The sequence below is a fragment of the Carcharodon carcharias genome, chromosome 6 (genome assembly GCF_017639515.1).
Source record: "Carcharodon carcharias isolate sCarCar2 chromosome 6, sCarCar2.pri, whole genome shotgun sequence".
NCBI classification, from domain to species: Eukaryota; Metazoa; Chordata; class Chondrichthyes; order Lamniformes; family Lamnidae; genus Carcharodon; species Carcharodon carcharias.
In genome coordinates this window covers 47,055,507-47,077,864 of record NC_054472.1, presented here as the reverse complement: position 1 = coordinate 47,077,864, position 22,358 = coordinate 47,055,507, and the positions used below count along the sequence as shown (strand labels likewise).

Here is a 22,358-nt window from a genome sequence, read left to right as displayed (position 1 = left end):
TTTAAATTCCACCAGCATAGGGATTTGGTGTCCCAAAAGCATTGGTCTGGGCCTCAGGATTACTAAACTAGTGACATCGCCACTACTCCACCATCACCCTTTGTTTTCCAAGGGTGGCTCAAGGGAGGAGAGGACAGTTTTGAGGAGATGGTAAATGCCCTTCATTGCTTGTGGGCCATGTGGCTGAGTGGCCACCCCAAGCTTACTGCCAATGAACCTGCCATCGCTACCACCTTTGGGATCCTATCTCTTGAGATCAAGGGTCAAACCTCTATGCTTGCAGCCTCTTTTGGAGTGCTCTCTGCTCCACAGGGAGCCAGGCTTGTCAGTCAAAATCTGGGCCCAACTGAAACCACACCCACCTACCATGTTGTACCATGAAAAAAAGTGAAGGTTGATGCAGCAAATCCAATTATTGCACTTGTTCTAACAATTTGTATTTGTTGATATACATTTGGAATGGGAGATGAATACTGCCTGCGCAATCTGTGCTTGGAAGAAGAGCTCCCTGTATTTGCACCAAATAGTGGGAGATGTTTATCTTGACTAATAGGACCACTAAGTAACATATCCTTTGCAGCATTTTCTAATTGCCAATGCACATATTTGGTCACTATTTCCACAATTTCTCCTTCAGGTATGCAATTCACAATTCGGGAGTGAGCTTTGCTGTGAAGAAGGTGAGTTCCGACTGGTTTGACTTTTGTGAGTCTTGAAGAGCACTTCTACCTAAAGGGAAGTCCCAGTGGGAATATTGGGATAGATTTTATGAATTCCTGCTCCAGCTGCCAAGCAGCAGTCTGCCAATTGAGATTTTTGATACATTCTGTTGAAAACTATGCATGTTGTGAATCTGTCCTGCTGACTTTCTAGGTTAATTGTCTGTGTTTTCATCTTGGAAAACCATCCTGGTAGATATTCCAAGTAAGTTATTAACCCCATACAGGTGCAAAGATCGCAAAATCTATTAAACAGGTTGCATTTTTGTTGTCCCTTTTGTGTGAGTATTTACTTCTATTAATTGTGGCAGCATGAGCTACACTGGCAGTTTCAGTGTATGGGTAGGCCATTAGCTATCACTGTGTTTATTGTTCTACAGTATGACTGTTATTTTGACTGCGAGTGGCCAGTCTGCACTTACTAGCTGAACAATTACCAGACTTTTGCATTGCTTTTTAATTAGCATTATACTGATTCCAGATAGCTTGTAGATGGGGAAGGAAGAAAAATTGTAAGAATGAAAATAGGTGCATGTCCTTGGAAAGAAAAGGAGATAAAGGCCCATATCTTCTGAGGTCTGGGCGGTTTGTTTGGGAGGCGCCCGAAAGATGCGCTGGGAAACTCTCTCCAGAAATTCCCAGGTAAGGATTGCATGGCAATTGCCTGGGTAGTTCAAACTTCCTTTGGTCAGTTTGCCTGCATTGGGAACCATCCAACAAAGTGATTTAAATCGCAAACTTTGGATGGTCCTGACTGTTTTACAGTAATAGTTACCCAGAAAAAGCTTCTGGGTGGCTATAGCACTGACATGACCTCCATCCACCAGCTCAACCCCTTTCCCCACCCCCCCTACCAATTCTTCAGTTGTTGCTGAAACGATGGGCCAAGTGGCCTCCTTCTGTGTCCTACATTTTCTATGTTTCTTACTGTTATTCTACTTTATTCCCTTTTTGTTTTCAGACAATTATCCAAGCTGCCTTTCCCACCTGAGCCCCACCCCCTTTTGCTAGTTTAAAGTACTGTGAACCCAAACCCTGGTCACAGCTTGGTTAAGTGAAGCCTGTCCCAATGGTATAGTTCCTTCCTGTCTCAGTGTTTTATGAAATGGAATCTTTCTTTCCCACACCACTCTTTCAACCATGTGTTCACCTTCCTAATCTTATCCCTATGCCAATTTGCATGTGGCTCAGGTAATAATCCAGAGAATATGACCCTTGAGGTCCCATTCTTAATTTAGTCCCTGGTTCCTGGTACTCTCCAAATAGGACCTCTTGTCTACTCTTTCCAAAGTTGTTTGCCCCAACATGGATCACAATGAGTGTACATACCCCTCCCTCTCCAATATCCTTTCAAGAAGGTTCAAGATAGCTTTCCTACTGCCAGGAGGCAGGACATTTACCATGTAGGTCAGTGAGTTAGACACTTGCACTGTGACCTTCTCACACTCTAATGGTCATCTTCATTTTAAAAATGAGTAATAAATAATCAATTTATTGCTGACATTTTTTTTTGCTTAGCAAGTTGTTTCTTCTCATATCTCAGCTTTTTTTTTTGAAATTCACGTTCAATGTTGTGCCAAACCTTATCTTTCTGAAATTTGCTCATTGGCCCCTTAAGTGAGAAAAAAAATTGAAATGTGGCCCCTCACACGAAAAGTTGGACAAGCTTGACCGACAACTGCCATATTACACTTCTCCTTTTTCTTCTCTTCCTCCTCCTCCTCCCACCTTTTCACAGCTTTCTGTTCCAAAGTCCCAGGCTCTTCCTACAGTTTTTATCCTTATCCTCACAGGTATAACATATATTGTACCTGTTGGATAGGCTGATTTTCAGCAGAGGTTGGTTTTCTTTCTTACCTGGATTCCTTACCCACACGCAATCGGTTACACCAATCCCATTCTGAAACTGCGTCCCCCTGTGATATGACCAAAGTCTGGAGCAAACTGCCCAGATACTGCTCCCCCTCCTTTGTGTCAGTTTGTCTCAAATCCACACTTCAACTCAATGATTCTAAGCTGGTAAGATTCGAGACGGAGACGCAGATGTGTTCGCTCGGGACTGTCTCACTGTCCACCAAATTCCCAAATGCTGCAGTTCAGACACACAACGTGCTTGCCATTTCTTAGTCTAGATTATTTATATCATTTGTAACTACTCTTTCATTTGTTATTAGGTTTTCTCTTTCTCTACACACTAACTTTCAGTAAGCACCAAAACAGTGGAACAATTTTAAATGATTGTGCTAAACTGCTACCTAAACTTACCAGAAATAAACTTAACTCAGTAACAATTATTTATGTGTATTCGGTCTGTTTTTAGCAAGGTGAAACTGTTGCTGATGTGAGAACATTGCCTAATGCCTCAACTCTGGATAATATTCGAACAATCTTTGGGAATGCTGTTAGCAGGTACGACCAGTTCAGAATGCACATTTAGATCATGGATTTTAAAATGGGGTAAGAGTGAACTAGACATGTATGAAGGCAAAGTACTGCAGGTACTCCGAAATAATAACAAAAAGCTGGGAATACTCAGCACGTCTAGGAGTATCTATAGAAATGTTATAGCAGGGCACATAGAAAAATTCCAGGCAATCAGGCAGAGTCAACATGGTTTAGTAAAAAGGAAATAATGTTTAACCAATTTATTAGAGTTTTTTGAAGGAATCACATGTGCTGTGGATAAAGGGGAACCAGTGGATGTACTGTACTTAGAGTTCTAGAAGGCATTTGATAAAGTATCACATCAAAGATAAAAGCTCATGGTGTAGGAGGTAACATATTGGCATGGATAGAAGATAGGCTAGCTAACAGGAAGCAGAGAGTAGGCATAAATGAGTTGGCAGGTGCCACAGGGATCAGTGCTGGACCTCAACTTTTTACAATTTATACAAATGACTTGGATGAGGAATAGTTGCTAAATTTGCTGACGCCACACAGATAGGTAGGAAAGTAAATTGTGAAGAGGACATAAGGAGACTACAAAGTGACATATATAGGTTAAGATTGGGCAAAGATCTGGCAAATGGAGTATAATGTGGGCAAATATGAAATTGTTCATTTTGGCAGGAAGAATAAAAAATAAGTTTATTATCTAAATGGTGAAAGATTGCAGAGCTCTGAGGTTCAGAGGGATTTGGGTGTCCGGGTACATGAATCACAAAAGGCTAGTATGCAGGTGCAGCAAGTAATTAGGAAAGCTAATAGAATGTTGTCAGTTATTGTGAGGGGAATTGAATACAAAAGTAGGGAGGTTATGCTTCAGTTGTACAGGGCACTGGTGAGACCACATCTGGAGCATTGTGTACAATGCTGTTCTCCTTCTTTAAGGAAAGATGTAACTGCATTGGAAGCAGTTCAGAGAAGGTTTACTAGACTAGTACCAGGAATGGACGGGTTGTCTTATGAGGAAAGGTTGGACAGCTTAGGCTTGTATCCTCCAAAATTTAGAAGAGTAAGATGCAACTTGATTGAAACGTATAAGATCTTGAGGGGTCTTGACAGTGTGGATGTGGCGAGGATGTTTTCTCTTGTGGGAGAATCTGGAACTAGGGGTCAATTTTTAGAAATAAAAGGTCACCCATTTAAGACAGAGATGAGGAGAATTTTTTTTTCTCTGAGGGTAGAGTGTCTTTGGAACTCGTCAAAAGACGGTGGAAGCAGAATCATTGACTGTTTTTAAGGCACATAGGTAGATTCTCGACTAGCACGGGGAGGAAAGGTTATTGGGGTAGGCAGGAATGTGGAGTTGAGGTTACAATCCGATCAGTCATGATCTTATTGAATGGCAGAGCAGGCTTGAGGGGCCAAGTGGCCCACTCCTGCTCCTAATTCATATGTTTATATGTTCGTATGAAAGAGAAGCAGACTTATTTGAAAGATCATGGACCTGAAATTATGTTTGCCTGATATAGACAGCTATACAGGATAAGTGGAAAGTGTGTAAATCATAGGGACTGTAGTAGACTGTAGTACCCTGCTGTCAAATCCCCTGTGCCAACCTTGATGGACTGTGAAGCACTGAAGTTCATGGCTGAAGTCACTGAAGTCATGCACGCGAAAGAGCGCACATCTTGACGGGCAGAGGGATCTGGGTGTACAGGTCCACAGGTCAGTGAAAGTGGAAACACAGGTGGATAAGGTAGTCAAGAAGGCATATGGCATGCTTGCCTTCATTGGCAGGGGTATTGAGTATAAAAAGTGGGAAGTCATGCTGCAGCTGAATAGAACCTTGGTCAGGCCACACTTGGAATATTGCGTGGCTGCCTGGTCTGGAGGTTATTAGCTATGAGGAGAGGTTGGAGAAACTCGGATTGTTCTCACTAGAGCGACGGAGATTGAGGGGCAATTTGATAGAAGTTTACAAAATTATGATTGGCATGGACAGAGTAGATATCAGAAGCTTTTTCCCAGAGTGGAAGAGTCAATTACTAGGAGACATAGAATTAAGGTGAGAGGAGAAAACTATAGAGGAGATGTGCAGGGCAAGGTTTCTACGCAGAGGGTAGCGAGTATCTGGAATTCTCTGCCAGAGGAGGTGGTGGAAGCAGGTACGATAGTGGTGTTTAAGAGGCAGCTTGACAAATACATGAGTAGGATGGGAATAGAGAGATATGGACCCCGGAAGTGCAATTAGTTGACGGGCAATATGATCGGCGCAGGCTTGGAGGGCCGAAGGGTCTGGTCCTGTGCTGTACTTTTCTTTGTTCTTTGTTCTTTATCTCCCTGAGACTAAGTGCTGCCTCAGGGAGATTGCGGACAGTGTTTCAAACAATGTCACATGAGTTGGGACATGTTAATAAATATCACAAAAACTTTTTTAAAACAGATATGAAACCTCATCCCAACCAGTGGATGAGGTTTCATGTTTTTTCAGAAGCTCGCCAGGGCTCCTGGCCTGCCCACCAACCTTAAGATTGGACGGGTAGGGCCTTTAATTGCCTTAATTATCCTGTCAATGGCCTCAATTGGCTGTCCCCCCTGCCTTCCTGAATATTTAAATGGGGCAGGATGACGTTGAAGGTTCCCCCCAACGTCATTTTCGCGTCAGCGAGCATGCCCCGCCCCCAGCTCGCTGACAGAAAAATTCTGCCCCATGGAATTTGATCACTGGCTGCGAAGGTGGCAGACAGCCTTCCTGCTCAGAAGTCGATTGCGGCCCTTAAAATGGGCAAATATGGGCCACTTAAAGGCCTATTGCTGCACTGCTGGCATTTTACCAGTGGCAGGGAGGCCCTCTGATGCATGAGAAGACCACCCACCAAATCTAGCAGCCTCCCAGTTGATTTGGCTGTGGTGGGGAGGGGGGTGTGCAGTGAGCTTGTGGATTGGGGCGGGTAGCAGGGTTGAGGTTGTGCTCCTGATTGGACATTCTGTGGTCCAAGGAGGGCCCCCTCACACCCCGGTGCCAAGAACTGCCCTCACAGAAACACCCCACCCTGCCCTCACCAACTGCCCCACTCTTTTTCCCCACCCCCGCCAAGTGGACCCTGCTGGGACTGAAGAGGTGCTGATTGGCCAGCTCTCTGAAACAGTTAGGCGAGGTTGCCCTTAGCCTTCTGGCCTGCCATTCGGTCACCGCTGTTCCAACAAAATTCAGCCTGGTACGTGCAATCCTGTGGCAGTCCTATGTTAGGGTCCATTGTAGTTCGCTGAAATCTGTGATCCCTTTCAGATCTCTGCTCTTGTACTAAACGTAACTAATACAAACGCTGGCAGTGCTGGGCACTCTGCTGATATTTGCTGCAAAGCTGTCACTTCAACTCTGGTTTGAAGGAAATGACGACAGCAATGGGAGTATTTAAATAGAGGCCTGCATTAGCAGAAGTGTCAGTCTCACACTAGGTCTTAAAAAGCTTGATAGCAGTTTAAGAAATAATTCTCACTACAGATTTCCATTCCTGTTTGGAACCAACTGAGAAATCCAACTTCCATCTCAGCAGGGGTTACAGCAGCCTCCTCCGCAGTTAAACAGTGAAGATATGTGCAGTTGTGACATTATCCCTGCTAGGTCAGAACAAAAACAGAGACAGAAGGGTCATGACTCGAAACGTCAACTGTACTCTTCTCAAAACAAAAACAGAATTACCTGGAAAAACTCAGCAGGTCTGGCAGCTTCGGCGGAGAAGAAAAGAGTTGACGTTTCAAGTCCTCATGACCCTTCAACAGAACTGCCAGACCTGCTGAGTTTTTCCAGGTATTTCTGTTTCTGTTTTTGTTTTGGATTTCCAGTATCCACAGTTTTTTGTTTTTATCCCTGTTAGGTCAGGTTGGGTTAGTTTCTGAACAATGCCCATTATTGTATATTCTACTTAAATAAAAACAAAAAAACTGCGGATGCTGGAAATCCAAAACAAAAACAGAATTACCTGGAAAAACTCAGCAGGTCTGGCAGCATCGGCGGAGAAGAAAAGAGTTGACGTTTCACCTTAAACCAGCTTATATTTCAACTCTTTCTTGGACTCGAACTCAAGTTCTGTCGAAGGGTCATGAGGACTCGAAACGTCAACTCTTTTCTTCTCCGCCGATGCTGCCAGACCTGCTGAGTTTTTCCAGGTAATTCTGTTTTTGTATTGTATACTCTACACCTGGCAGAGAACATCAAAAACTGAGGATGCTGCAACCCTCCATGAGCACAGCTAATGTGTACTCCTTCAAGTGACGACAGCAGTGAACTTCTAAACTTCACAACTCATTAAGATTGGCCCACGGGATTTGACCGCACCAAGTCATTCCTCAGTACTACATTCCCAACTGCTTACGCAATCTGCACCTATCTCATACAGCTGCTTATATCACCATACAAGATTAACCAGTTATCATTATCATAGGGATCAATTCCAAGAATCTCATTTGAAATGTATTGATTATGCATTTACTGATGGCTTATAAAGCTGTTTGAAATCTCCTATCGTCTTTTCAAATTGTTAACAGCAGTCAAAAAATGGAGGCTTCAGGATAGTTTCAAGCACTTCATGCAATTAACAGTTTGCACTGTTAACTGTGCTACTATTACTGCGTTCAAATAGAGAAAAGAGTTGCATTCACAGTGCCTTTCGCAGCCTCAGGACGTTCCAAACCATTTCATAGCCGATTGAATACTTTTGAAGCGTAGTTAGCATTATAATGTGGATAATCGTGGCAGCCAGTTGCACACAAAAAATTGCAACAACTTGTTATGATTTTACAGTCCACCTTGTATATAGGCAGATCATGTTAGCATGAATGCAATTACTTTGTGGTAGGAACTGTACTGTTGAGGCTGTGCCCACAGCACCAGAGGCCCAGAAAGGTTTCTTCGATGATAACAAAGATGTGGGATGTCATTGATTAAACACATGTTATTGAAACCAAGTGTTTCCTGACAAAACTGATTAGTGTTATAGAACCACAGGGCACTTGAACTTCAATTATTCAGATCTGGAATGCATTAGTAACTTTGAAAAGTCCATCAATTTCATGCTGTATTTTTGTTTCTACTGCAGGGAATTAATTGAAGTGTGCCTTGAAGATTCAAAATTTGCCTTCAAAATGAAAGGTTATATATCAAATGCAAATTATTCAGTGAAAAAGTGTATCTTCTTACTTTTCATCAATCGTAAGTGAACTTTTTAACTGGTTACTTGAAGTGGTTTATTTTTCAAACTACACCCCAATCTGTTTTGCTAACCCATTGTTCCCATCTTGTTGATTAGTGTCCAATTGTGTCCTTGTCTACCACAAGCTTGAATTTAGGGCTCTGTTCCCAGCATAATGTCTCGCTGGGGTAAAGTACAGATCAGAAAATTAGTTGGGGAATTCAGAGTGCACTGTGTGCAGGTCTCCAAAGATTTTCGGCTCATTAATAAACAAAAAATAGCGTGTCCAATGAATAGGGCTGCTGATCTCCTAGCCTAATTTGCCAAGACATGTTCCAATCAGAATGAAACTGTATCAGGAAAGGAATCTCTCAATTTTTTGACTTGCCTCTATCAAAGTACTGAGGCCAGGATTCTCTATGGCAGTTTGCCCTTGCCACACGTACAGTGACCACAAGTGTTCCATGTAATGCTGTATGTTCACATCCAGGTAACATGTCACGAGATGCTAAGTGCACTCCCACAGTAGTGATGGGTTTTGAATTATTGGGACTTCCACCCATCCATGGCCCAGGGCAAATTCTCAGGTTCAGATTGTTTTGACTAATTAGCATTGGGATTGTTTGTTGGTGGTGGGGATATTGCTATAGTGTGATGTGGCTGGTGGTACTGGCCGAAGTTTGGATAACTTGAATCTGCTATTTTGCCTCAACAGATGAGGAAAAACGTGCATTTAAAATTTAATTTCCTCCCACAGCAACACTAGATGTCAGTATCACACAAGTGTTCATGCGCACAGCAGTGTTGAGGGACATGTGAAAGGAAGTATGTTGCATGATGGCACAGCATCATTTATATTCGATCATTATATACCCTTTCATATTTGGGCAGCTGGATTTCATGCCCAATAACAATCCACTGGAAAGTCCCTAAAGTAGCAGAACAGCTCCTTGTCTGATTTTTCTCATTATCCTGCCTGCCTGCGCAGGTTCCAACAGTTTACCAGTGAAATTTGAGCAGGAAAACTAGTGCAGCAGCAAAAATAAATATACATACCTATGCACTAGGAGCAGAAGTTGACCATTCCATTCCTCGAGCCTGCTCCGGCATTTGATAGGATGATGGCTGATCTGTTTGTGGCTTCAAGCGCACTTTCCTCTACCCCCTATACCCTTAGGTTCTTGATTGACAAGGAAGCCAATCTAATCCAGCATTAAAAATATTCAATGAACTTGCCTCCACTCTCTGGAGAAGAGAACTCCACAGACCAGTGATCCTCTGAGAAAAGAAAATTCTCTTCATTAAATTGGCGACTCCTTATTTTTAAACTGTGTCCCCGAGTTGTAGTCTCTCCCCCAAGGGAAAAGATCCTCTCAGCATCCACCTTGTCAATTCCCCTTAGGATCTTATATGTTTCTTCACATTGAGGACACCCTCCATCCTGTTGTGTAGCACTACCACTGTGCTAAATGGGATAGATTTCAAATGGATCTAGCAACTCAAGACTCAGCAACCATGAGGCGCTGTGGCCATCAGCAGCAGCAGAATTGCACTCAATGACAATCTGTAATCTCATAGCCTGGCATATCCTCTTTTCTACCATTACCATCAAGCCAGGGGATCAACCCTGGATCAATGAAGAGTACAAGAGAGCATGTCAGGAACAGCACAAGGCATGCCTCAAAATGAGGTGTCAACCTGGTGAAGCTACAACACAGGACTACTTGCGTACCAAACAGCATAAGTAGCAAGCGATAGACAGAGCTAAGCGACCCCATAACCAATGGATCAGGTCTAAGCTCTGCAGTCCTGCCTTTTCCAGTCATTAATGATGGTGGACAATTAAGCATCTCACTGTAGGAGGAGGCTACACAAATATCTCCATCCTGAATGATGGAGGAGCCCAGCACGTCTGTGCAAAAGATTAGGCTGAAGTATTTGCAACAATGTTCAGCCAGAAGTGCCAAGCAGATGATCCATCTTGGCCTCCTCCGGAGGTCCTCAGCATCACAGATGCCAGTCTTCAGCCAATTCAATTCATTCCGCGTGATATCAAGAAATGGCTGAAGGCACTGGATACTGCAAAGGCTATTGACAACATTCCGGCAATAGTATTGAAGACTTGTGCTCAAGAATTTGCCATGCCCCTAGCCAAGTACAGCTAGAACACGGGCATCTACCCAGCAATGTGGAAAATTGTCCAGGCATGTCCTGTACTTAAAAAAAAAAAAGGACAAATCTAATCTGACCAAGTTCTGCCCCATCAACCTACTCTCCATCAGTAAAGTGATGGAAGGGGTCATCAACAGTGCTATCAAGTGGCACTTGCTTAGCAGTAACCTGCTCATTGGCACCCAGTTTGGGTTCCGTCAAGGCCACTTAGTCCCTGACCTCATTAGAGCCTTGGTTCAAACATGGACAAAAGAGCTGAACCCTAGAGGTGAGGTGAGAGTGACTGCCCTTGACATCAAGGCAGCATTTGACCAAGTGTGGCATCAAAGAGTCCTAGCAAAACTGGAGTCAGTGGGAATAAGAGGGAAAACTCCCTGCTGACTGGAATCATAAGTAGCAGGAAGGAAGATAGTTGTGGTCGTTGGAGGTCAGTCATCTCAGTTCCAGGACATCATTGCAGGAGTTCTTCAGGGCAGTGTCCTTAGCCCAACCATCTTCAGCTGATTCATCAATGACCTTCCTTCCGTCATAGGGTCAGAAGTCGGGATGTTCGATGATGACAATTTTCAGCACCACTTGCGACTCCGCAGATACTGAAGCAGTCCATGTCCAAATGCCATAAGACTTAGGAGCAGAAGTAGGCCATTCAGCCCACCGAGTCTGCTCCGCTATTCAGTGAAATCATGGCTGATCTGATAATCCTCAACTCCATTTTCCTGCCTTTTCCCCATAACCCTTGATCCCCTTACTGATTAAAAATCTGTCCATCTCAGCCTTGAATATACTTACCAACCCAGCCTCTACAGACTACAGCCCTCAGCGGTAAAGAGTTCCACAGATTCACTACCCTCTTAGAGAAGAAATTCCTCCCCATCTCTATCTTAAATGGGCGACCCCTTACTCTGAGATTATGCCCTCTGGTCCTAGACTCTTCTACAAGGGAAAACAACCTCTCAGATTCTACCCTGTCAAGCCCCTGTTTCAATAAGGGCACCTCATTCTTCTAAACTCCAATGAGTAAAGGCCCAACCTACTCAACCTCTCCTCATAAAAAATCCCTCCATACCTGGGATCAACTTAGTGAACCTTCTCTGGACTGCCTCCAATACCAGTTTATCTTTCCTTAGGTAAGGGGACCAGAATTGTTCACGGTATTCTAGGTGTGGTCTTGTATAGTTTTAGCAAGACTTCTCCATTCCCTTTGAAATAAAGGCCAACATTCCATTTGCCCTCCCTACTACCTGCTTAACTCGTATGTTAGCCTTTTGGGAATCATGCAAGATGACTCCCAAATCCCTCTGTGCTGCAGCTTTCTGCAGTCTTTCTCCATTTAAATAATATTCAGTTCCTCTATTCTTTCTGCCAAAGTACCTAACCTCACATTTTCCCACATTATATTCCATCTGCCAAGTTTTTGCCCACTCACTTAACCTGTCTATAGCCCTCTGTAGACTCTCTGTGTCATCCTAACCACTTGCCTTTCCACCTATTTTTGTGTCATCCGCAAACTTGGCGATAGTACATTCACTTCCCTCATCTAAGTCATTAATATCTGTTATAAATAATTGTGGCCTCAGCACTGATTCCTGTGGCACTTCACTGTTGCATGTTGCCATCCCGAAAATGCGCCCCTTATCCCTTCTCTCTTTCTTCTGTTGGTTGGCCAATCCTCTATCCATGCTAATATACTATCCCCAACACCATGGGCTCTTATCTTATTCAGTAGCCTTATGTGTGGTACCTTATCAAACGCCTTTTGGAAATTCAAATATATTACATCTACTGGTTCCCCTTTATCTATCCTGCTTGTTACCTCCTCAAAGAATTCTAATGTCAGGCATGATTTCCACTTCATAAGGCTATGCTGACTCTGCTTGATTATATTATGCATTTCTAAATGCTCTGCTATTACATGCTTTGTAATAGACTCTTAATGTCTTCCTGATGACGGATGTTAAGCTAACTGGCCTATATTTACCTGTTATTTGTCTCCCTCCCTTTTTTAATAAGGACACTACATTGGCAGTTTTCTAATCTTCCGGGATTTTTCCAGAATCTAAGGATTCTTGGAAGATTATTACCAGTGCATCCACTATCCGTGCAGCTACTTCCTTTAATATCCTAGGATGCAACCCATTAGGTCCAGGGGACTTATTGGCCTTTAGCCCCATTAGTTTCCCTGGCACTTTTTTTCTAGTGATAGTTATTGTATTTTTTTCCTCCCACGCACCCCCCATTCTTTGTCCCTTGATTATTTATTATTTTTAGGAATGTTATTAGTGTCTTCTACCATGAAGACTGAAGCAAAGTATTCCTCTGCCATTTCCTTGTTCCACATTATTATTTCACCAGCCTCATTCTGTAAGGGGCCTCTCTTCACTTTGACCTGTCTCTTCCTTATATATTTTCTTCCTTTTTATGTATTTAAAGAAAATCTTACTGTGTGTTTTTATATTACTTGCTAGTTTACCCTCAAAGTTTCTTTTCTCCCTCTTTATTATTTTTTGGTCATCTTTTGTTGGTTTATAAGACTTTCCCAATCCTCTGGCTTACCACTAATTTTTGCCACATTGTAAGTTTTTTTTTCTTTCAATTTGACACTATCCTGAACTTCCTTGGTTAACCATGGTTGGTTTAAACCCTTCCTTGAATCCTTCTTCCTCACTGGGATATATCTTTGTTGTGAGTCATGAACTATTTTCTTAAACGTCTGCTATTGTTCATTAACTGCCTTTTCTGCTAAATTCCTTTCCCAGTCCACTCCAACCAACTCTGCCCTCATTTCTTTGTAATTACCCTTATTTAAGTTTAGCACAGTTGGTTCCGATCCAAGTTTCTCACTCTCAAACTAAATGCTAAATTCAACAATGCTATGGTAACTGTTTCCTAGGGGAACTTTTATTCTGAGATTATTTATTAAACCTGCCACATTACCAGATCCACAATAGCCTGATCCCTGGTTGTATCCACAACATATTATTCTAACAAACTGTCCCAAATACACTATGAATTCCTGCTTGTGACTACCTCTACCAATTTGATTTTTCTCAATCTACATGAAGATTGAAGTCATCTATGATTAATGTACTGCCTTTTTTTACATGCCCTCATTATCTCCTGATTTATACTCTGTCCTATAGCATAGCTACTGTTAGGGGGGCCTATAGACTACTCCCACCAGTGTAATCTTCCCCTTGTTATTCCTTACCTCTGCCCATATGGAATCTCCATATTCCCATATAAGACCATTTCTTGCTATCATACTTATTGCATCTCATATTAACAAAGGTACCCCACCACCCTTTTCTTCCTGTCTGTTCTTTCGAAAAGTCACATGCCCCTTAATATTTAGCAAGACCTGACTGTATCCAGGCGTGGGCTGAGAAGTGGCAAGTAACATTCGTGCCAGGCAATGATCATCTCCAACAAAAGAGAATCTAACCATTGCCCCTTGACTTTCAGTGACGTTACCATCGCTGAATCCCCTGCTATCAACATCTTGGGCATTACTGTTGACCAGAAACTGAACTAGACTAGCCATATAAATACTGGGGCTACGAGAGCAGGTCAGAGGTTAGGAATCCTGAAGTGAGTAACTCACCTCCTGATTCCCCAAAGCCAGTCCACATCTACAGGGCACAAGTCAGGAGTGTGGTGGAATACTCTCCACTTGCCTGGATGAGTGCAAGGGGAGGCGGTGGCATAGTGGTATTGTCATTGGACTAGTATTCTAGGGGAATGCTCTGGGGAACTGGGTTCGATGGTGCAATTTGAATTCAATAAAAGTCTAGAATTAAAAGCCATGATGAAACCATTGTCAATTGTTGTAAAAATCCATCTGGTCCACTAATGTCCTTTAGGGAAGGAAACCCTTACCTGGTTGGCCTACATGTGATTTCAGACCTACAGCAATGTGGTTGACTGTGAGCAATTAGGGATGGGCAATAAATGCTAGCCTTGGCAGCGACACCCACATCCCATGAACAAAAAAAATAAGCTTGACACCATCCAGGGCTTGATTGGCATGCCACTCACAAACATTCAACCCCTCCACCACCGATGCACAGTGGTAGCAGTGTGTACCATCTACAAGCTGCGCTGCAGGAACTCACCAAGCCTCCTGAGACAGCACCTCCCAAACCACTACCATCTCAAAGGACAAGGGTAGTAGACACTATCACCTGGAAGTTCCCTTCCAAGCCAATCACCATCCTGACTTGGAAATATATCGCCATTCCTTCACTGTTGCTCGGTCAAAATCCTGGAACTCCCTCGCTAATAGCACTGTGGATATACCTATACCACATGGACTGCAGCGGTTCAAAAAGGCAGCTCACCGCCACCACCAAGGGCAATTGAGGATGGGCAATAAATGTTGGCCTAGCCATTGACACCTACATCCCATGAATGAATTTTTAAAAAATCACCTCTCATTCTTCTGAATTCCAATGGATCCAATCTGTGCAAATTTTCCGCATAAGGTAACCCTTTCATCCCAAGAATCAGTCAAGTGAATCTTCTAATGCTATTACGTATCCCTTAAGTAAGTAGATCAAAACTGTGTACACTACTCCAGATGTGCTCTCTCCAATGCCTTATGCAAAACTTCCCTACTTTTTCCTTCTCCTTGCAATAAATAACAACATTCCATTTGCCTTCCTAAGCACTTGGTGTGCCTGCTTACTAACTTCTCATGATTCATGTAGGAGGACACCCAGATGCCTCTGTACCACAGTTTTACAATCTCTTTCCCTTTAAATCATATGTTGCTTTTCTATCCTTCCTGCCAAAGTGGACGAGTTCACGTTTTCCCACGTTGTGCTCCATCTGCCAATTTTTTTACCTGCTCACTTAATCTATCCATGTCCCTTTGTAGACTCTCTATGTCCTCCTCACAACTTAATTTCCTACCTATCTTTTGTATTAGCAGCAAATTTAGCAACCGTACATTTGTTCTCTCCATCCAAGTCATTGATATAGATTGAGGCTCCAGCATTGAAAGCTGTGGCACTCCATTCGTTATCCCTATGCTCAGTTTTCTGTTAGCCAACCAATCTTCTATCCATGATAGTGTGTCCTGCTCCACCATGAGTATTATTTTGTGTAATAACCTTTGATGTGGCACTTTATCATATGCCTTTTGGAAATCCAGATACACCACATCTACAGGTTCCTCTTCATCCACATTACTTGTTGCTTCCCAAAGAACTCTAATACATTAGTCAAGTATGATTTCCCTTTCACAAAACAGTGTTTACTCAGCCTATTTGCATTAGGATTTTAAGAGTGCCTTTATATAATCTCCTGAATAATAAATTCTAGCATTTTCTCTATGACAGATGTTAGGCTAACTGGCCTGTAGTGAGTTGCTTTCTGCCTCCTCGCTTTCTTGAATAGAGGAGTTACATTTGTTATTTTCCAATCTGATGGGACCTTTACAGAATCAAGGGAATTCTGGAAAATTAAAACCAATACATTTACTATATCTGCACCCACTTCTTTAAGGACCCTAAGATTAATTTGGTACTATCTTTACCTTCCTTAGCCACGGATGATGCATTTGTCTCCTAGCATCTTTCTTTCTCGCTGGAATGTATCTTTGCTGAACATTATCAAATTTATCCTTGTATGTCTGTCACTACATCTCTACTGGCCTATCCCTTAACCTATTTTCCCAGTTCACTTTAGCCAGCTCCAAATTCATACCCTTCTAATTACATTAAAAACACCAGTCTTAGACCCTTTCTTCCTCAAACTGAATGTGAAATTCAATCATGTTATGATCACTGCTACCTTGAAGCTCCTTTTCAATGAAGTCATTAATCCTGTCTTATTGCATGCTACCAGGTCGAGAATAGCCTGCTCTGAGAGCGCACATAGAAATAAGTAAGTATGATTTGAAACCTTTACAGAGACATGGCTGCAGGAGGACATAGATTGGAACCTGAATATTAAAGGATATAGGACATTTAGGAAGGACACGAAGCGAGGAAAAGGTGTAGGGGTTTCTCTGTTACTTAATGATGGGATTAGCACAACAGAGGAATGACCTGAGTACAGGAAACTAAGATGTGGAAACGGTTTGGATAGAGATGAGAAATGGTAAAGGCAAGAAATCACTTGTGAGAGTCGTGTATAAGTCCCCTAATAGTAACCACATGGTAGGGTGGAGCATAAAGGAAGAAATAATGGGAGCTTGTCAGAAAGGCACAGCAATAATCGTGGAGATTTTTTATCTACATATAGACTGGAAAAGTTAAATGGGCAAAGGTAGCCTAGATGAGGAGTTCATAGAATGTTTCCAGGATAGTGTCTTAGACCAGCATGTTCTGGATCCAACCAGAGAGCAGGCTTTTCTAGAATGTTATTGTGCAATGAGATGCGATTAATTAATAATCTCATAGTGAAGGTGCCCCTAGGTTTCAGTGACCGTAATATTGATTTTTACCTTCAGTTTGAGGGAGAGAGGAGTGGGTCAGAGACTGTTTCTAAACTTAAATAAGGATAATTATGAGGGCATGAAAGTAAAGTTGGCTAAAGTGAATTGGCAAATTAGGTTTAGGGATAGGTCAATAGTAATGCAGTGGCAAACATTTAAGAGGATATTTCAGAATACACAGATTAGATACATTCTGACGAGTGAGAAAAAGTCTACGCAACGGACATACCATCAGTGGTTAACGAGAAAGGTTAAAGATGGTATCAAACTTAAAGAAAAAATATATAATTGTGCAAAGCTAGGTGGAAGGCCAGAAGATTGGACAGAATATAAAGAACAGCAAAGGATGACTAGAAGATTAATAAAGAGGGAAAAATTAGAGTACGAGAGAAAGCTAGCCAGAGATATAAAAACAGATAGTAAGAGTCTTTATAAATATATTAAAAAGAAATGAGTTAACAAAGTGAGTGTTGGTCCTATGGAAAGTGAATCTGGAGAATTGATAATGGGAAAGTAAGGAAATGGCAGATGAATTGAACAGGTATTTTGCTTCAGTCTTCATTATAGAGGATAAAAGTAACATCCCAGAAGCAGCTATAAATCAGGAAGTGGAAGGAGGAACTCAGGAAAATTACAATCAGCAGAGAATTAATACTGAGTAAATTGCTGGAGCTGCGGACTGACAAGTGCCCAGGTCCTGATGGACTTCATCTTTGGGTCTTAAAAGAAGTGGTTAGTGAGATAGTTGATGCATTGGTTTTAATTTTCTGAAACTCCCTAAATTCAGGGAAGGCCCCATTAGATTGGAAGATAGCAAGTATAACTCGGTTATTCAAAAAGGGAGGGAGACAGAAAGCAGGAGACTACAGGCCAGTTAGCTTAACATCTGTCATAGAGAAAATGTTGGAAGCTATTATTAAGGAAGCTTTGGAAGGGCACTTGGATAAGTTCAAGGTAATCAAGCAGAGTCAACATGGTTTTGTGGAAGGAAAATCAGGTTTAACCAACTTTTTTGTTCATTGAGGAAGTAACATGTGCTGTGGATAGAGGGGAACTGGTGGACTGTATTTAGATTACCAGAAGGCATTTGATAAAGTGCCACACCAAAGGTTATTGAAAATAAAAGCTCATGGTATAGGGGGTAACATATTGGCATGGATGGAAGATTGGCTGGCTAACAAGAAGCACTGAGTAGTCATAAATGGGTCTTTTTCAGGTTGGCAAGATGTAATGAGTGGTGTGCCATAGGGATCATGCTGGGACCTCAACTGTTTACAATTTATATAAATGACTTGGATGAAGGGATGGATAGGATGGTTGCCAAATTTGCTGATGAGACAAAGATAGGTATGAAAGTAAGTTGTGAAGAGGACACGAGGCTACAAAAAGATATAGATAGGTTAAGTGAATGGGCAAAGATCTGGCAAATGGAGTATAATGTGGGAAAATGTGAAATTGTCCAGGAAGGACAAAAAAGAACCATGTTATCTATATGGTGAGAGATTGCAGAACTCAGAAATGCAGAGGCATCTGGGTGTCTTAGCGCATGCATCGCAAAAGGCTAGTACAGCAAGGAATTAAGAAATCTAATAGCATGCTATCATTTATTGTGAGGGAAATTGAAGCATAACCTCCCTACTTTTGTATTCAGTTCTACGGAACATTAGTGTGGACAGTATTGGTCACCTTATTTAGGAAAGGATGCAAATATGTTGGAAGCATTTCAGAGAAGATTTCCCAGACCAACACCTTGGATGGGCAGGTTGTCTTATGAGGGGAGGTTGGACAGGCTGGGCTTGTATCCACTAGAGTTTAAAAGAGTAAGAGGTGACTTGATCGAAACCTGAGAGGATGTTTCCTCTTGTGGAAGAATCTAGAACTGGGGGTGTCACTGTTTTAAAAATAAGGGGTCACCCATTTGAAAAGGAGATGAGGCAACATTTTTTTCTCTGAGGACCATGAGTCTTTGGAACTCTCTCCCTGAAAAGGCGGTGGAAGCAGAGTCTTTGAATATGTTTAAGGCAGAAGTGGATAGATTCTTGGTAAGCAAGGGGATAATAGGTTATCGGGAGCAGGCAGGATACAGATTTGAGGTTACTATCAGATCAGCCATGATCTTATTAAATGGCGGAGCAGGTTTGAGGGGCCGAATCGCCTGCTCCTGCTCCTTGTTCAAAAGTCGTATGTGCTCTCTGGTTGGTTCTAGGAAGTACTACTCCAAGAAATTGCCCTAAAAATCTCTATGATCTCCGCTTCCACATACTTTTGCTGATCTGATTTGTCCAATGTATATGTAGATTAATATCACCCATGATGATTGCAGTACCTTTTATAGAAGCCCTCGTTATTTCCTTCTGCATACCCCATCTTACAGCGTCAGTACTGTTAGGAGACCTAGAAACTACTCCCATGACTGACTAGGAATCCATCCCATTCTCTCAGTTCCTACGCCTCCGTCGCATCTGTTCTGATGATGCCACTTTCCAAAACAGTTCCTCTGACATGTCTTCCTCCTTCCTTAACCGAGGATTTCCACCCACGGTGGTTGACAGGGCCCTCAACTGTGCCGGCCCATCTCCCGTGCATCCGCCCTCACACCTTCCTCTCCCTCCCAGAACCATGATTGGGTTCCCCTTGTCCTCACTTATCACCCCACCAGCCTCTGCATTCAAAGGATCATCCTCCGCCATTTCCACCAACTCCAGCATGATGCCACCACCAAACACATCTTCCCTTGACTCCCCCCCCCCCCCCCTTTGGTGGCTTTCCACAGGGATCGTTCCCTCCGGGACACCCTGGTCCACTCCTTTATCACCCCCTACACCTCAACCCCCTCCCATGGCACCTTCCCATGCAACCGCAGAAAGTGCAACACCTGCCACTTTACTTTCCCCTTCCTCACCGTTCAAAGGCCCAAACATTCCTTTCACTTGCAATTCCCTCAATTTAGTCTACTGTATTCGCTGCTCCCAATGCGGTCTCTAAATTGGAGAGACCAAATGCAGACTGGGTGACCACTTTGCGGAACACCTTTGGTCTGTCTGCAAGCATGACCCAGATCTCCCTGTTGCTTGCCATTTCAACACACCACCCTGCTCTCATGCCCACATGTCCATCCTTGGCCTGCTGCAATGTTCCAGTGAAGCCCAACGCAAACTGGAGGAGCAGCACCTCGTCTTCCGACTAGGCACTTTACAGCCTTCCGGACTTAATATTGAGTTCAACAATTTTAGATCATGAACTCTCTCCTCCATCCCTACCCCCTTTCCGATCCCTCTTTTTCCAATAATTTATCATTTAAAAAAATATATATTTTTCTTCTCCCACCTATTTTTAAATTTATTTCGATCTATTGTTTTATCTCCACCTTTTAGCCCATTTCAATCCCTTCCCCCCACCCCGCCCCCATTAGGGCCATCTGCCACTAACTTGTCCTGCTTGCTACCCTTAATGTCCCCATTAGCACATTCCTTAGATAATATCACCACCGTCAACACCCCTTTGTCCTTTTGTCTATGACATCTTTGGCAATCTCTTCTTTGCCTCTACCTATCATTGGCCCCCTATCCAGCTCTACCTGTCCCACCCTGCTCTACCAGCTTATATTTCATCTCATTTCTCTATTTCCTTAGTTCTGATGAAGAGTTATACGGACTTGAAACGTCAACTGTATTCCTCTCTGCAGATGCTATCAGACCTGAGTTTTTCCAGGTATTTTTGTTTTTGTCTCACAACTGACTTCTTGCCTTTACTATTTCTTATCTGTGCCAAAACTGATTCTACATCTTGATCTTTAGAACTAAGGTAATCTCACTGCTATACTAATGTCATCCCTTATTAACAGAGCAGCTCCATCATCTTTTCTAGCTTCCTGTCCTTCGGAAATGTCAAGCACACAGGATCTAGCATTGGTCAGCTTGCAGCCACATTTCTGTAATGGCTATCAGATCATACATTTTCATTTATATTTAAGCCAACAATTCATCTGTTTTGTTAGAAATGCTATGGATATTCTGAAACAGAACCTTTAGTTCTCCCTTTTTTTTTTACTTTTTTGCAAACCCTGGCCTTATCTGCTGTCGCACTCTTAAATTTGTATGCTGTGTGCATTCTGCCAAAGTCTGTCTGACATTACCCTTCTTGTCACCTTCCAATCTTGCTTTGTCCTTTTCCTTTAATTTTCCACATCTTGCCTCAAGGTGATCCCTCACCTCCACTAGTTTAAAGCCCTCTCGCCTGCCCTAATTATGAGATTTGCCAGAACACTGGTCCTATCACAGTCCAGGTGAAGGCCGTCCCAGTTGTACAGTTCCCACTTTCCCAAGTACTGTTGCCACTGCCCCATAAATCAAAACTCATTTCTGGCACACCAATCTTTGAGCCATGCAGTCAACTCCCTAACCTTATTCACCCTATGCCAATTTCCTCATGGTTCAGGTAATAATCGAGAGATATTACCTTTTTATGTTCTTTTTAATTTAGCCCCTAGCTGCTCATGCTCCCTATGCAGAACCTCTTTCTTAGGCACCAGAGACATAAATAGGACTATATGTGGACCACAACAGCTGGATCGTCCCCCTCCCATTGCTCTCCAGCCCCGAGGAGATGTTCCAAACCCTGGCACCAGGCAGGCAACCTAGCCATGTGGGCTCTTGCTCTTGGCTGCAGAGAACAGTGTTTACCTGTTGAACTTGAACTGTTCCTGCCCCACGGAACTTATTTCTTGCTATCTTGACTCTATTGTGTTTACCCAGCTGGCTATACTGTCCCATACTACCATTACATTCCTGTTTATTCCCCCTGCTTGAATGGCTTTCTGTACCATGTTGCTATAGTCAGTTTGCTCATCCACCTTGCAGCCTCCAGCTGTCTTCCATACAAGCTGCAAGAACATCAAACTTTTTGGGGAATTGCGAGGGCTGAGGCTCCTGCACTTCTATTTTCTGTTTCCCCGTACCTGCCTCTCTCATAGTCACACACTCATGTTCCTGACTATGGACCAAATCAGAAGACCCTAGCCTAAGAGATGTGACTGCCTTCTGTAACTAAGTGCCCAGGTGTTCTTCCCCTCCATGATATATCGTATTGTCTGTAGCTCGGCCTCCAGTTCAATGAATCTGAGCCAAAGTTCCTTGAGGTGTAGATACTTAATGCAGATGTGGTTGCCGTGGATCACAGTGGCATCTATGAGCTCTAACATACTGCAGCCATAACACTTCACCTGCCCTGCCATCTGAATTGCATTTGTTATGGAAAGGAGGGCGAATCTGTTCAAACAGCACTAATTTTTCCTCTCACCACCCATCCATAAACAGTGCTTTGATTTATTTCCCTCTTTATAAACAGTGTTGTATTTCCCCAACAGCTCGGTTTTTGTGCAATCCACGTTCCTATTAATAACCCCACAGCAAACTTGATAGGATGAGTTCAAAGGGTTAGTTTATTTACACG

At 42.8% G+C, this 22,358-nt stretch overlaps 1 protein-coding gene across 3 annotated transcripts in view; it reads left to right on the top strand.

Moving 5' to 3' along the window:
* Positions 1–22,358, top strand: part of mlh1 (mutL homolog 1, colon cancer, nonpolyposis type 2 (E. coli)) — a 90,799-nt gene that overhangs the window by 15,670 nt on the left and 52,771 nt on the right. For all 3 annotated transcript variants that reach the window (XM_041190293.1, XM_041190295.1, XM_041190294.1), the window contains 3 exons: positions 638–680; positions 3,040–3,128; positions 8,204–8,316. In XM_041190293.1, the coding sequence (XP_041046227.1) occupies positions 638–680; positions 3,040–3,128; positions 8,204–8,316 (245 nt within the window). The remainder of the gene's footprint in view (positions 1–637; positions 681–3,039; positions 3,129–8,203; positions 8,317–22,358) is intronic.